The 17,619-nt window shown below is 36.9% G+C and overlaps 1 protein-coding gene and 1 pseudogene across 1 annotated transcript in view; both read left to right on the top strand.

Annotated features, from left to right (window-relative positions):
- Nucleotides 1-17,619, top strand: part of Acss3 (acyl-CoA synthetase short chain family member 3) — a 193,712-nt gene that overhangs the window by 56,856 nt on the left and 119,237 nt on the right. Inside the window, exons 3-4 of the mRNA XM_021174594.3 lie at nucleotides 11,444-11,632; nucleotides 15,431-15,565. Of these exons, the coding sequence (XP_021030253.1) occupies nucleotides 11,444-11,632; nucleotides 15,431-15,565 (324 nt within the window). The remainder of the gene's footprint in view (nucleotides 1-11,443; nucleotides 11,633-15,430; nucleotides 15,566-17,619) is intronic.
- On the top strand, nucleotides 2,584-4,078 carry LOC110303489 (pre-mRNA-splicing factor 38A pseudogene; annotated as a pseudogene).

Genomic DNA, 17,619 nt, shown 5'->3' with positions numbered 1-17,619 from the left:
TGGCATATGCAATAGTGTCTTGGTTTGGTGGCTGATTATGGGATGGATCCCCAGGTCGGGTAGTCTCTGGATGGGCAATCCTTTTGTCTTAGCTCCAAACTTTGTCTCTGTAACTCCTTCCATAGATATTTTGTTCCCTATTCTATGGAGGAATGAAATCTCCACATTTGGTCTTCCATCTTCTTGATTTTCTTGTGTTTTGCAAATTGTATCTTGGGTATTCTAAGTATCTGGACTAATATCCACTTATCAATGAGTGCATATCAAGTGACTTCTTTTGTGATTGGGTTACCATACACTGTATTTATGCTGTGAATTTGATAGGCAGAAATTACCTTTGATTCTTGAGCCTTAAATTTCTCTTTGATGTAGAATTATTTTCTGTATTAATAATGGTCTGTTACATAACATTGCTGTTAACAAGGTATTATTTTCAAGGTGTGATGAAATCTAATGCTCTATGTGTAGGTTTCAACATGTGCATATTAAAGAAATAGGAAAATATATCACATTCCCAGATGGCGAGCACATAAATATACAGAAATATGAGATTGAACTAATTTTCTGTGAAATATAGTATGGAGTTCACATTAATCGAAATGTGTTGAACGCACACAGATTATTGAAGTTGAAGTTATTTCAAGCTTGAATCAAATGAATTGAATAACTCTTAATTACACTGCCTGCAAATGTATAGTAATAAAATGACTAAATATTGATAGAAACTCACATGTGAAGAAAGCACAAATGAGAAAAATTATTATCAGTGATGATATTTACTTCTTTACTGGAGGAAATTACTTTACAAGAAGAAACATTACAGCAAATGTTTCAGAGTCACATAACTGTTGTAAGTGTAATACTTTACAAGTTTTCTTCCAAAATGAAAGTGTCATTCTTAAATATTCATTATTTTCTGCTTTAGAAAAACAATAGTAAACATCCCTCTTGAATACATATGATATGATGCTGTTAGAAAATTGTTATTTTTCTTTGTTTAATAACATGTCCATTTCTGCTGTTGGAAGATAGAAGACCTATATTAACACTGATGTAATAGTGTATCATGTTTCTTGAAACTCATTTTAATGTTGAATATAGTAAAGTCCTACTGTCTTCAAAAATGACTTTTATAGAAGTGTATGTTATAAGAACAAATGCACATGCCAAAAATATTAGACAGTTTTGTCTTTTTAAAATTTTTAAAATTTTATTATTTTTATTTTTTATGATTTTTTATTGTTCTCTTTTTTTTTAGATATTTTCTTTATTTACATTTCAAATGTTATACCCTTTCCTAGTTTTCCCTCCAAAAATCCCTTATCTCCTCCCCCTTCCCCTGCTCCCCAACCCACCCACTCCTGCTTCCTGGCCCTGGCATTCCCCTATACTGGGCATAGAACCATCACCAGACCAAGGGCCTCTCATCCCATTGATGACTGACTAGGCCATCCTCTGCTACATATGCAGGTAGAGTCCTGGGTCCCACCAGGTGTTTTCGTTAATTGGTGGTTTACTCCCAGGGAGCTGTGGGGTACTGGACAGTTTTGTCTTAATTTTAGATATTAAATATTTTTTAAAATAGTGAGGGTTCATAGATATTTATCTGAATACTCAGTTGATACATGGCCAAATAAAAATCAATCATGAAAAATGAACACATGTGGAACCATTCCCTGGGGTGAAAGGATGCATGATCAATGATCAGTATATGATCTGAAATAAAACAAAGGTATTTTCAGTAATTAAATATTATACCCAGAAGGTCTTCTGTCCCCAAAGGTAGTAATATGATTCTTCAAGTACTATTTGTTAAGTTGTACTTTTGTCATAGATTGTTGATTAAGATTGCTTGTGTGTAGCTGTAATAAAGCACTCTCACTTAAAGCAACTTGGAGAGAAGAGGATGACAGCTTCTTAGGCTGTTATCCATCAATGTGGGAATTCAAGGCAGGAACGCAAAGCCACAGACTGAAGGAGACCGTGGAGGAAGGTTGCTCACTGGATTGCTCCCCATGACTTACTCAGCTTGCTTGTTAGTACCCAGGACCACCTGCCTAAGGGTTAAACCTTCCACAGTAGGCTGGCGCCTTCTATATCAATCATCAATAAAGAAAATGTCCAACAAGCAAGCCCACAGGCCAATCTAATGGATGCATCCCTCAAGTAAGGTTGTCTTTTCCCAGATGATTTTACTTAGGGTCAAGTTGGAAAAAAAAAATTAAGCAGATCCCCATTGGATAAAATAATATATTTATTCTCTTTTTGATAAATTTCTTTTATTTTTTTATTTGAAGTTTATAAACACTTCAAAACTCTGAATGTGCAGTAGCACTGGCATATCTTTGGTATTAAATTTTCAATTGCACTGCTTTATATGAGCCATCATAAACCCTTAGATGGCTGGGGTTTCCTGATTGTTTATACTCGGTTGTTCACTATTGCTTACACATATTTTAAAAATAATTTTATTTGCATTTGAGACAAGATTACTGAGTGCTTTGTTCTGGACCTTCCTTAAAAATTGACTCTAGATTTTATTTTATTTTACTTTATTTCATTTATTTATTTATTTATTTTTGAGACAGGGTTTCTCTGTGTAGCCCTGGCTGTCCTGGAACTCACTCTGTAGACCAGGCTGTCCTCAAACTCAGAAATCTGCCTGCCTCTGCCTCCCAAGTGCTGGGATTAAAGGCATGTGCCACACTTCCTGGCTAGATTTAATTTTATTAAGAAATATTAAATTGATAGAATTGAAAGAGTTCTAAAATGGCGAACCATACAGTGAAGGATTCCCATAGCATCCATGGCACCAACCCTCAGTATATGGTAGAGGAGATCATCTGGACATGAATCTATGAATCAAAGTACTGGAAAGAACAGTGTTTTGGACTTAGAGCTGAACTTCCAGTGGACAAAGCCATGGAGTTAAAGTTCGTGGGTGGTGTGTATGGTGGAAACATAAAGCCAACTCCTTTTTTTGTGTTTAACCTTGAAGATGCTTCAAATTCAACCTGAGAAGGATATCATTGTTGAGTTCATAAAAAATGAAGATTTCAAGTATGTCCGGATGTTGGGGACACTTTACATGCGGCTGACAGGAACTACAATTGATTGCTATAAGTACTTGGAGCCTTTGTACAATGACTATGGAAAAATCAAGAGCCAGAACCGAAATGGAGAGTTTGTACTAATGCATGTAGATGAGTTCATTTATGAACTACGACACAGTGAGAGAGTCTGTGATATCAATTTGCTCCGGCTACAGAAACGGTATGTACTGGAAGAAACTGAGCAACTGGAGCCTCAAGTTAGTGCTCTAGAAGAGGACATGGATGACGTGGAGTCTATTGAGAAAGAGGAGGAAGAAGATGAGAAGCTGGAAAGAGTGCCATCACCTGCCCATCAAAGAAGCTACAGAGACTTGGACAAGCCAAGACGCTCACCTGCACTGTGCTACCGGAGGAGCCAGAGTCGTTCTCCCAGAAGGCGGTATAGATCCCCTAAAAGATGAAGTCCTTCTCCCCGAAGAGATAGGCATAGGACCAAGAGTCCACGACACCATCGAAGCAGGTCTAGAGACAGACGACACAGATCCCGCTCTAAATCCCCAGGCCACCACAGTAGTCACAGACATAGAAGCCACTCAAAGTCTCCTGAAAGGTCTAAGAAAAGCCACCAGAAGAGCTGGAGAGGAAATGAGTAATGGATTCTCTTGATTTTAATCCAAATGACCTCCTGTGGATATGAGAGCATCTGTTTAAGTGGAATGATCAAGATCTCTTCAGGCATCTATGAGTGTTTTGGGTTTTTTAAAATCAACTTCTTGTTTTGTTGGGTTTTGTTTTTATTTTAATATAACAGAGGTGCTAAGTTCTGTATCTCTTTGGTTTACAACCAACAGCTTTGAAGAGTGTTTTTAACCAAATCAAGGTCAAATTTTGGCCTAATCAACTATGGTTATTCATATTTAACAGGATCAAGAAGACCCGGGAATTTGAGAGGTTCCTGAGTAAAAAGATGTGATCCTTTCATTTATAATTAAACCTACGAAGTTCTCAAAAAAAATAAAGAAATATTAAATTATACATCACAAAGTAACATGTATTAAATCAATATATATTGACTTATTATGAACTAATGTATTATGAACTAATACATTTTCATAAGCTATTTTGTTAGAAACCAAATAGCTCACTCTAAATACTTCTTCTTGTGTATTTTTCCTGTTAGCAACCTATTTAAAATTTCAAATTACAATAAAAAAATAGAGAGACACTTGATTTTGAAACTATTTAAAAGGGAGTATCTGTATGTTTCTCATGTAAACATTTGTTTTGTACCAATGCTAGTGTTTGCATAGTACCAAATGAAAGCCAACAGGAAGTTCAAACATATTCCATCTAGTGCTTGCACAGAACTCTTACATCTTAATTTGATGGCATGTCAGTCAAAGCAGTGATTGACAGTGAAGTTGCTTACAGCAGCTAAGCACATATAATAAATAGGTGAAGTAGGTAGTCAACAGAAAAATCAGCTACTGATGTCTATCATATCTTTTTTATAGTTATGAAACTATGACGTAAGATCCCAGTAGAAGCATACACACACACACACACACACACACACACACACACATACACACAGAGTACTTTTTCTACTTTTTGTAGAAAGTATTTTAAATTTAAATGATATAATATATAATATTTATATTAAATGCCCTCAGGAATAATAAGTAATAGCTCAAATGGCCATCAGTTGATTGATATCCTTTAGAGCACAGGCCTTGTATTAGGAAACTTTCCTACTTTTTAGAGAAATCCCCAGGTTCTCTGAATTTGTATAATATCTTAGTCTATTTAGTCTATCACAAAATATTTGAATCTGGGTAGCTTATACAGAACAATGTGAGGAAGAAAAGATCACATAGTGGACAGGAAATAGGATAGATTCATAGCTTGGTTGATTTCTTTTTATAGCAGTCTGCTCTCACAAGATCCGACTTATATCCCACGAGAACTACTTTTATCCCTGCCAACAGTGATGTTCATAATGGCCTCATTTTCTCATCTGAGACCTCAACACTTAAAAGATCTGTTACAACTCAAAAAAAAAAAAATAGTGACCTATTCCTGGTACTAGGTGTCTTGTTTGATAGCATATAATTTCTAGTCTGGCCTGTCTCCCCAATTATATGGCAATGCCATTTAAATTTGTAAAATTTTCTTCCTAGGAATTTTAGCAAGCTTCTCTGTTAGTAGATTTTCATCATTTTTCTGCCTTTAGCTTTTTGTCACTGGTCAGGGACAGGACAAAATGCCATTGGTTTGTGTTACCATTATGAATTAAAGGGAAGCTCACACAATGTCTGGAGCCCTTGATGTCCTACAGATGAAGGAAGAGTATGTCCCCAAGTTCCTTGCCACAGAAACCCACTTACATGGCACCAACTTTGACGTCAAGATGGAACCCTATGTCTACAAAATAAAAATGATGTTATATAGTTCACAAATCTGAAGAGAATGTTGGAAAGGTATTGGTCAAGGTGAAGCCATTCTTGCTGTTCAGAACCTTGCTCATCTCCACACTGGTCAGAGAGCTGTGCTGAGGTTTACTGCTGCAATGGGATCCACTCCAATTGCTTGCAGCTTCAGACCTGGGAATTCACTAACCAAATTCATGCAGCCTTCAGAAAGTCACGACTTCTAGTGACTTTCTAGAGCCTAGGCCTGAACACCACTCTGTCAAACAGGCCTATTATGTCAACCTGCCCACCATTTCTCTGTGTAACAGGTTCTCCTTTGTGCCATGTATGGCCATTGCTATTCCAGGCAACAAGGGTGCTCATTCAATGGATCTAAGGTGGTGGTTGTTGGACCATGTAGTTCTCAGCATCTATGTCATGATCTCCCATAAGTACCCATGGGATGTTATGCCTCATCTTTACTACTATAGATAGCGGCTATGCTGCTGAGAAGATTATGTATAAGGAGGAATAACAGGGTGAATGGACTGCATTAGTTCCTATGTTCACTGATGCTCAGTCAAAGGTGGTCTGAGTGTGTGCATGTGCCCTCCATGCCTAGCCTACAGTGTGCACTGAACACAGGAGTGGCCATCTAGCCACTGAGGACTGGAGAATAGCTTCCACTGCACAGATCATTCAGTGGATTGGAATTACCCAAGACTGGTCCTGAGCACCATTGATGACTCGTGAGGAAAGAGAAATAGGATAGAAGGAAAATAATGTTTTTATAAGCTGTGTGGTGGTGGTGGTGGGGGAAGCGAGCCTTTAGAATTATTCAACCTTCCCTTACTTTATCCTGTTCTTCCATCTCCTACATCTTTAATCCTCCTACTATGATATTTCTTTATATCCCTTTATAATAACACTATATTCTAATACCCTCTCCACAGTGGTCCCTTATGGTCTTCCTAACTTCTGTAGATATTCTAAGTGAAGCACATATCTAAAGCTTAAAAGAAAATATCCACATATAGGAGGAAACACACAGTGTTTGTCTTTTGGAATCTGGGTTACCTCACTTAGGATGTTTTTTTTTTTTTCTTTCTAGCTCCATTTACCTGCAAATTTCATTTTTTTTTTTTTTTTTTTTTTTTTTTTTGGTTTTTCGAGACAGGGTTTCTCTTTATAGCTCTGGCTGTCCTGGAGCTCACTTTGTAGACCAGGCTGGCCTCGAACTCAGAAATCCGCCTGCCTCTGCCTCCCGAGTGCTGGGATTAAAGGCGTGCGCCACCACGCCCGGCTGCAAATTTCATTTTTCTTAACAGCTGAATAACGTTTCATGGTGTAAATGAACCAAATTTGCATTATCTATTCATCAGGTGATGAGTAGTCTATTTCCATTTTCCAGCTATTATGAGTAGAGCAGTAATGGACTTGGATGAGCAAGTATCTCTGTAGCAATACATTTTTCAGTGTATGTCCAAGAGTAGTGTAGTTGGATTTTGTAATAGAGACGTTTGCAGACTTTTGAAGATCCATCAAACTGATTTCATACCATTCTGTACTCTCACCAGCTATGAGCAAGGGCTGTCATGTTGTCGTTTGTTTTATTGGTCTTGGTTATGCTGACTGGGATAAGATGTAATTTCAAAGTAGTTTTACTTTTCATTTCCCTGAAGACTAGAGGAGTTGAAGTGCTTCTTAGCATTTGTCCTTCCTATATTGAGAGCTCACTGTTTAGTTCTACATTCTATTTTTAATTGGGTTGTTGGTTTCTTGAGATTCAGGTTTTGAGTTCTTTATATTTTCTAGATATTAACCCTCTGTCAATATATATAATCAGTAAAAATTTTTCTACATTCTGGAGGCTGATTCTTCTTGAATGATGGTGTGCTTTGCTGCTCATAAACTTTACATTTTTGTCTTTATAAGGATCCATTTATTAATTATTGGTTATATAAATAATACATATAAATGATATAATAGAGTATATACATTATATTTTGCATATATAATGTATAATACCTACATTATTAGGGTTCTGTTCAAAAAGTCCTTTTATGTGTCAATGCGTTCAGTTCTATTAGTTCTAATAGTTTCCTTTCCGTCTTATTCAAGCTTACTTTGAAGTTCCTGGTCCATTTGGAGTTGAATTTTGTGCAAATAAGAGATGTAGATCTAAATCATTCTTTTACATGTAGCTATCCATATAAATCACTCCCCTCTGAACTGCAGTCTATTGTTAATGTTATTGATTACCATCCCCAACCTAACGGTAATACGATACAGATGTGTCAACAAACAGAGAAATTGAGTTGGTATTCAACAATAAGCTCCACCCTTACTGAGTAGCATTTAGTGTTATAAGGTAATATAAATGTTACCAGAGGAAATGTTATCAAAACTATAATACTGACCTGCCTATAAGATAAATCGTATAAGTACAATTGTGGCACAAACATTATGTCATGGGCCTAGGGTAAAGCTGTGTGTGTGTGTGTGTGTGATTGAGTGATATAAGTGATATATATGACTCAATGTACATCAGAGATGTTTCTTCTTGTAGTAGAAGATGATTTACATAGGAACCCACAAATAGATGGAAGACATTGGTGTACTCACTGTGAAACGAAATGCCCTTACTGTACCTTTACCCTAAAGGCTTAGGGATTTAGGTGGAATAGGAGGCAGACTCACAGTAAGCAGCAGTGGTGATGCAAGATAACAAATAGAATTTAACAAAGACAACAGGACCAATGCACACAAGAACTCACAGATACATTGGACGCCTGCAGGAAACTTACACCAGCTCAAGTAAGACAAATTCCTAACTTGGAGAAGAGGAAGTGAGAACAAAGCATCATCCCTAAACAAGAAGTTATTTCAGTTCATTGTTGTTGGGAGAAGGAAAATCTTTTTTTTTTTTTTCAACTGAGTGAGCCTGGGTACATCCACGACCCTTCAGGGTAGACCTCATTCTCAGGAATAGTTAGTTGGCCCACACAAACTAATACTCCCTGATTTTTGTGTGCTTGTTTCCTTTTGAGTTTTAAGAAAGAGAAAGAAATAAAGTTGGGTGGATCAGGAGCCAGGACACGGAGTGGTAAGAGGGGCAAGAAAAAGAAGAGGAACAAAACATATATCGATTTAAAATATAAATAAAAAGAAGATCAATAAACTTCTGCCACTTCAGATCACCATAGGGGAACAAATTAATTTAAAGGGCTCACCAGCTCATACTCAAACGAGAGCAAATATGAAGCCTAACAAACTGTATACATTGCTTACCTGTTATTATCTGTTAGAATTCCAACTGAAACTCATTGTGATGTCACATTAGGTAAATTACTTATCTCTACAAGATATAAGTTTTTAAAAGTAACTTCTTGAGTCTGTTGATTTTATTTCTTTCAGTAGACAGAAACATTGTGGCCAACTTCCAGTTTGTGAGTGAGACTAAAACTACAGTTCGGTACATCATTCCTAGATCAGCCTTTATTGGAAGAATATTGTAATTCAATGGCAGACATTATTTTATTTAATTTTTTTCGTTTTTTTTTTTTTTGTTTTTTTTTTTGTTTTTCGAGACAGGGTTTCTCTGTGAAGCCCTGGCTGTCCTGGAACTCACTTTGTAGATCAGGCTGGCCTCAAACTCAGAAATCCACCTGCCTTTGCCTCCTGAGTGCTGGGATTAAAGGCGTGTGCCACCACGCCCAGCTAATAGCAGACATTATTCAAAATGTTAATGTTAAACTTGTAAACAAGCAATCTTATCCAGCACTCCACTCTAAATGGTGTACTGGGCAGTGCCATGCCATGATTTCTACAGGGATTACATGCTGAAAGGTTTGTCTACAGCTCCCTAGTGTCCATTCCTGAGACTTATATGGAATTAAGTTTGGGATATACATATATATATATATATATATATATATATATATATATATACACTTTAGCATTTTTCATTTAACTTTCTCCTGGGTAGCACTCCACTATCAGATTTGAAAAATTAGGAAAAAATAAAATACTGTTTGTTTTGTTTTGCTTGTTTTGTTTGTTTCACCTCTCTTTTTAAATTTAATTAAAAATGTTTTTGACTTATTCACTCTACATCCAGCTCATTGCCACACATCTCACAATATTTTCCCCATAACACCATCCCTTCTCCTCTGAGTGGCTGAGGTTCCCCTGGGTATTCCCCTCACACTTGCATTTCAACTCTCTGAGAGGCTTGGTGCTTCCTCTCCCACTGAGGACAGACAAGGCAGCCCAGCTAGAAGAACGTATCCCATGTACAGGCAACAGCTTTTATGATAGCCCAGGGAGGTCAAGTTTGACCTGCACATGTGCTACATATGAGCAGGGAAGTCTAGGACCAGCCCATGTATAATCTTTGGTCGGTGGTTCAGATTCTGAGAGCCCCAAGAGTCCAGTATAGTTGTCCCCTTTCTCTTTTATCAGAGCCCTTAACATTAGAGAAACATGGTGAGAATTCAGAGCTTTTTTAACTCATCAGAAAGGAGAGGTAGAGAGAAGTGATGAGAACTGCCAACAGCTGTGTGTCCTAGTTCTTTCTCACAGGCCTCCTGTGCTCATTGGTTTTGAACAATCATTTTAATTTTAAAGCTATAATCCTTGTGGTTGCCCATTGGGCCCTTCAGGTTCCTCAGCTGTGGGTCTCTCTGTCTTAAATAGCATAATTGTAGATGTTTACTTGGCCTTCTATATGTCTTTGTAAAAATGTGGTTTCCTTAGGGATATCTCTACTTAGTGTCCCATTGACAGCTACTCCTGCCTCTCTCAGGAGACTGATGGCCTTTGAACAAAACACGTGCACTTACATTCAATTACAAGTTTTCATTTTTCTAAAATTAAATATCAAAATGGTAGCGTCTTCTTCTTCTCTTTCTTTCTTTCTTTCTTTCTTTTTTCTTAACAGCTCTGCTCTATCATCTAATGAAGAGGGAGCAAAAGAGTAGGGAGAAAGAAGTGGAGGAAGGTAGGTCAGACACTGTTCCTATTTTGGTAGAAACATTTTGAAGAACAGCTTTTAAAGGATAGAATATTGGACTTATACTGAACTCTGGGCACACAGCCTGCTGTAATTGGGTGTAGAAGGTTTTCTTGCAGTAAATTACACATGTGTTTATGAGCTGTTTTGGTGTATTTTTACTAGAAACTGCAAAAAAAAGTTTTAAGAGGAAAGACATTTTTATAATTGATCCCAAAACACATGATAAAAGTGTAAAGAGGTTTGTGTACTTGGTCCAAAAGGAAATTACTCTGTAATTATTTTATATAAACACATATCAAAAAAAGTATAAAGAAAAAATTGGCCTGAGTTACAAAAAAAGCCAAGTAAAGGTCAGCAACCCAGACAATTTCATCATGATTTCATTTACTAGCTATATGACATTTGGTTATCTGTGTCTTACCTCTGTGCCTCGATTGCTTAGCCCATAAATGGGAAAAGCAGTGTAGTAAAATCTGCTTTAGTTGAGTTTACATCTTTAGCCATGTTTTCTTTCCTAATGCCTTTATTTTCACAGTTAGCCCACCATATGTCTACATTTATAGCTCTTTTATTTTCTCTTTTGCTTAACCGACTGCAAAAACAAAATAGAAATTCTATGAGGAAAAAAAATATGTTCCTGTTTCAATTTAACTTATATATTCCTGTTTCAATTTAATTATCAAGTCAGGCATAATAAGTTGCTGAGTAAACATGCTGTATGATGAGTAAGCAAATGGAAGTCATGGAGTTTTTCTGACCCAGTGATGGCAAACCTCATACGCAATCATTTAAAGTAGAGAGACACCATTGTTACCACATCTAAACCATTATCTTCATTATCAAGTCCATTCTCCAAGACTCGTGAGTTTGCCACAATGGAGACGGTTGGTTGTCTTCTAGATCTACTCCCTCGGCTTCAAATTTAGTGATATAATCCAGTTCTATAATGGTTTTCACAACAGGTCTCCAAGCTGGCTGGTGTCTTGGTCAAGCAGGGTGTCAAGAAAGGCGATACAGTGGTCATCTATATGCCCATGATCCCACAAGCAATATATACCATGCTGGCGTGTGCAAGGATAGGAGCAATCCACAGTCTCATATTTGGAGGATTTGCATCCAAAGAATTAAGTACACGCATTGATCATGCGAAGGTAAGTGCTTTCTTCACGATCAAGTCATCCAGCTGCCTATAGCATAACTCTTAACTGGAGGACTATTTGTTCTTACTTTAAAATGAACTTAGTCTCTCTCTCTCTCTCTTGCTCTCTCTCCACTCTCTCTCTCCTCTTTTTTCTTTCATTTTTCTTCCTTCCTTTCTTCCTTTCTTTTTCTCTTCCTTTCTTCTTTCCTTCCTCTGCTGTATCTATCTATTCATCATACACTAATATTGGAGTTAGTGCCATATCAAACACATCCTGCTAGGTGCTTGGAGGAATATAAAGTAGGAGATGAAGCACGTGCCTTCCATGTTATCTAGTTATGTACTGAAATGTATAAGACACTGGAGAAAAACAAGTGACAAGTTATTTCCTCCCTAGACATCTCTAAGTCCCTGATACTTTTCTTAGAAGTGGACAATAAATGATTAGTATAGAGATTGACACGTAGAGACAGGTTTTAGAGGGAACAGTTGTGAGATTGGTGTCATGTGATTAAATTCGGATACTAAAATAACAAATGCCTTAAACCTATTGTGAAAGATTCTAGAGGTTTCACTTTAAATCATCTAGTATACTATTTATGGCTTACATGACTGGAAAAGAAATGGCCCTTCATTTCATGAATTTAGCAGTAGTCACCACACATTTTTCTATAAGCTGTTGCACAGTAAATACTTTAGGATTGGTATATGCCACCCTGTTTCTGGTGCAGCCATTCAGCCACTAGTGTAGCACTGAAGTAGCCATAGAGAAGGATGAAGTTATCTGTGTCACAGTAAAACTTAACAACAACAACAACAACAACAAAATCATCAGCTTTTAACTTAGATGTAGGACATAGTCTTTTTGTTGCATACCTGAAGAGGAACTCCTGGAAAATGGAAATATTTAAGTGGAATCTTGACTGTGATATCCTGGTTGACCAGGATGAGACAATGAGATACACAAACAACAGAAACCAACATCAAGAAGCAAAAAGGAAGAAGAGTATTTTGGGAGAGAGCATGAATATTAGTGTGTCAAGAGATAAGGAGAGAGCTCCCTAAATCAGATTCCACTGAACCTACAGAAATAACAGTGAATCCTTAATGCAGGCAAGGGTTGTATTTTAGGTGATGTTAGAAGACAGCCTTGCTGTGAGGGAAACTGAGATTGAGCAAGGATCTATTTGCAAAGCCAATATATGGAGGAAGTGGTGTGGGGAGATCTTGGTAGGAAGGAGGAGATGGCTTACCTTATACTTACACAAGCTCCAAATACACTCTTAAGAGGATTAGGGGTTAGTCTATTAGACATTGGGAAGTGGCACAGTGTAAAACTGCGCAGCTGCTTCATCTGAAAAGAACTTAGTTATTAGAACTGGGAAATAATTTTGTGAATTAAGTACTTGAGTTTATTGCATTTTCTTGTTCTTCTTTTTAAAAAATGTATTAAGTCTCATCAACAAACAAACAGCAACAGCGGCTTAATAAAAATACTTTAATAAAAATACTCTAAAGGAATTATCAGTCAGTGACTTGTAAACAGAAGGAAAAAAAATTGAGGAGACAGTAGACTTCAGTTTTTGGAACCTGAAATCCTGAACACCATTTTGACAAATGTGTTGAATGTATTACTTGCTTTTATGAAAACTTTTATAAGGTATAAGAAAATTAATATAAAAATACAAAGACCGTTTGTGCTATATCATTGGAAGAGTTTTGTTAACCATACACATGCATGCATACTTAACCCTACTAATAGATTTAGGGCATAATGCATGCTATTATATGCAGAGCCATTCATCATGTCAAATTAAATAAATTCATGAGTTGAAATGCCTGTTTTCATATCATGATTAAACAAGTAGAATAAAAGTTATTTTGACACCATAGAAGCAGGGAGGAGGGGTGGGATAGGGGGTTTGCAGAGGGGAGGCAGAAAAGAAGGACAAAATTTGAAACGTAAATAAATAATATAACCAATAAAAAAGTTATTTTGACACATAAACAAGGAAAAAGTGTATTCTGGGAAGTCAGTCCAAACACCATAAAACCGATAAATACTGATAATAGAAATGCAAAAGGGGTTCTTACGCAGAGAACAAGTCTAATTTTGACTTCCTTTAGTTGTTCACATGTTTTAAGTTGACATGTGTTCTTTATTCAGTGCATAGCTTACTTTCATTTGTTCCAAATTCTAGTATTAGAAAGTGCCATCAAGTGCTATGCTCACACACATTAAAGATAATGTGAACTAAATTAAAATATATATCGTTTCAATTTAATAACCCAAAGAGGCAAGTTATATAACTACAGTGAGCTTCAGTTCTACATATATTAAGTGACTTTCAAATTGCAACATTGACTGCATGAGTATTTATTTGAAATAGTCTAAACCTTCCCTAAATGACCTATATTGTAACCAGAAGTCAGACTTCAAGAACAGATGCAGTACTGTAGAGTGACTATCTGTTTCTTGATTATTCATTACCTGCAAGCTTGTCTTGGTTAAATACATTAACAAAAATAAGTATGTACTTGTTTCTCTAAACTTCTACAAATTTTGGGTTACACTCAAGGTTGCTGTTGACATTGTAAGAACTTTATTAGGCATAAGAAACATGAAGATGTTTGACATTCATGTGTTTAACTGGAGTGCTTACTGTGTTAGGAGGAGAAGGAATGTGTGGAGTGTAGTTACATATCTGAGGTATACCCAGCATGTTCCAAAGGAAGATTAACATGGCCATTCCAGGGACACCTTTCTTTTACAGTTAAAATATGTAAATGAGTGTTCCTTAATGGCAGGAGGAAGTCCTGAACTTGTGAGATCTAGACAGAAAAGTTATTTGGCAGAAAAATAATCCAAGGCAGGTCTACTGGCACCCCTTTAATCCCAGCACTCAGGAGGCAAAAGCAGACAGATCTCTGTGAGGATGAGGGCGTCTTGCTCTAAGAAATGAGTTCCAGGACGGCTAGAGCTATATAGTGAGGGTTTGTCTCAAAATAATATCAGCAATTATTATTATATTAACAATAAACTACATAATATGTGTTAGCCCAATTATGTATTAAGAATAAGGAAAAAATCAGTAAAATATATTGTCTTTGATTGCCTTCTTTGTTGTATTTAGGAGATAACCCTCTTACAAAAAACCTGCTTTGTGGTTTCTGTTTGGTTTCTTCTTGCCAAACTCCCATAAACAAAAAGATCTGGATCTCACATCTCTGTCTCTGTCTCTGCCTCTGTCTCTGTCTATCTCTCTGTCTCTCTGTCTCTCTGTCTCTCTGTCTCTCTGTCTCTCTGTCTCTCTCTCTCTCCCCTTCCCTCCCCTCACCTTTTTTCTCTTTCTCTCTCTCTCTACCTCTCTGTGCCACCTGTATGTGTGTGTGTATGTGTGTGTGTGTGAGTGTGAATGTCTCTGTGTGCTTCTGTATAAGCATGTGGGTACCTTTGGGTGTGTATGTATGTACTTGTGTGTGTGTGTTCATGTAAAAGAGCATTGGATGACAAGTGATTGACTTGGCTTAATAAATACTCTGGAAGTTATTTTATAGTTCATATTTATGAGCCCTAAGTGTCGTTGAATGTATAATTTTGAACAGGTGATATTTATGTATAAATAGTCAGGATTAAAAACATTTACATAAAGAACATGTTGGTTTTTAGGCTGTTTGTTTAATAGCAAATAGAAACCAAACATTTCTTTCAAGACATTAAACTGGCAGTCTACACTGAAATACTGTGTGATCACCATCACTATGATTGTAAAAACTTTCCCTTTCATTCTTTTTTTTCCCATTTTAGCCTAAGGTGGTTGTTACCGCATCATTTGGCATCGAACCAGGAAGGAAGGTCGAGTACATCCCACTTCTAGAAGAAGCTCTGAGGATAGGACAGCACAGGCCAGACAGAGTTCTCATTTACAACCGTCCAAACATGGTAACATGAAGCTTAAATTTCTTCTTTCTGATGGGATTGTGACAAAGATAATTTTAGTTTTACACTTTTGAAAACTACAGGTGATTCATAAACTATTAAATATCCTGAACATAATTTGCAATTATGGGAGGGGAAAAAGATGTGGATGATAGCGTATGTGGAAAACTAGATGAAAATAACTAATAATAAAACATGCAAATGAAGGTGACATTAGTGCTTGGGGCTTAGGATGGCTCTCCTGGGCTGTCATTTATTACTTTAAGCTTTATGATAATACTAGTAAATAGTAACTAACTATCTTATATTTGGTTATCAAGATAATGTGGATATCTTTTTCAAGATTTTAGGAGGATTAAAAAAAATTCCAAGAACTGTTTGAGTTAGAGAGCATTGTTACTTCTATTTGAGAAACAAGAATCATTGTAGTTTAAGATGAAGTACCCTGCCTAATACTCCTAACTTGGGCTCAAGCACTTGCACTGTGTGTGTGTTCTTTTTTTTTTTTTTCCACATTTTTTTAATTAGGTATTTTCCTCATTTACATTTCCAATGCTATCCCAAAAGTCTCCCATACCCTCCCCCCCACTCCCTTACCCACCCACTCCCACTTTTTGGCCCTGGCATTCCCCTGTACTGGGGCATATAAAGTTTGCAAGTCCAATGGGCCTCTCTTTCCAGTGAAGGCCAACTAGGCCATCTTTTGATACATATGCAGCTAGAGACAAGAGCTCCGGGGTACTGGTTAGTTCATAATGTTGTTCCACCTATAGGGTTGCAGATCTCTTCAGCTCCTTGGGTATTTTCTCTAGCTCCTCCATTGGGGGCTCTGTGATCCATCCAATAGATGACTGTGAGCATCCACTTATGTGTTTGCTAGGCATAGTCTCACTAGAGACAGCTATATCAGGGTCCTATCATCACAATCTTGCTAGTGTATGCAATGGTATCAGAGTTTGGAGGCTGATTATGGGATGGATCCCTGGATATGGCAGACTCTAGATGGTCCATCCTTTTGTCTCAGTGTGTGTGTTCTTAAACCTTCCACTGCATGGCCTGTTAGAAATATCTCATTAGTTTACATACAAATATCTTTTAATGACTAAGGAAAGTTCTGTGTCAGCCAGAGATAGATTACCCTCAGAAAATTAAAATTTGACTGTTCTACACAGATAAATTGTTCTATAAATCATGGAGAATGAAAGATTGTAGTAATAAAAATGTTTCTTGTAATTTTGACCTGATGGTCACCTTGTATCTAATCACAGTTGGTCAATTTTCTAGCTACACATAAAAGGACCAAGTTAAGTTTTTTAAAAAACAGATTATTAATCTATTTGCCGAATATAAGTTATAAAACCACAAACATCCATGTGCCCTTTTGGAGACCTCTTGAGATCTTTTCAGCAGAAGTTACTGAATAGACAAGTTTTGAGACAAACCTGCTAAGACTGTGCCATTGTGATGGTTCCATAGTAAGAATCATTGCCACATTAAATTCTCTCCTGGAGTTTCAGTGTGTTGGTACACGAACTGCTGCACTCCATGAATTTAATGTCCTTACTATCTCAGAGTAGAATCATAAGTTTCTTTCAAGCACATATATTTTTTGAAGGGGGTTTTGTTGCCATTTAAATCAAGGAACACAGAGTCAGCAGCTCATCAGAGTCTAGGCAAGGGAAGGGCAAGGGAATGGCAGAGACATGACCACAGAAGTGTTTATTTGAATGTTTACTCTTTACCTATCAATATGAATTTCCTTAGGCTTTGTGAAGGTCTTTCTTTAGCCTGGGAACAAGGTTACATGGTTTCAAGTGCTTTGCTTATTTAGTTCTTGAAGATCAATGCGTTGGGTCTTATAACTGCTTCCATTTTACTGCTGAAGAAAACAAGAATCAACAAATACCCACAGTCTCACTAAGGGACAGAGCAATGTTCAAATTCTGGTTTGATAACTTTTAGAGGACAAGATATACAAGATATATGCTATTTTCTTTGCCCTAAACACACATCATGTTTAGATATTCAGTCTCTTTACTAACATTTTAATATGATTC

The sequence above is a fragment of the Mus caroli genome, unplaced genomic scaffold, assembly GCF_978045245.1.
Source record: "Mus caroli unplaced genomic scaffold, Mus_caroli_1 scaffold_9, whole genome shotgun sequence".
Classification (NCBI taxonomy): domain Eukaryota; kingdom Metazoa; phylum Chordata; class Mammalia; order Rodentia; family Muridae; genus Mus; species Mus caroli.
Note: the sequence above shows the minus strand (reverse complement) of the source record. Positions and strands in the feature narration are given on the sequence as shown.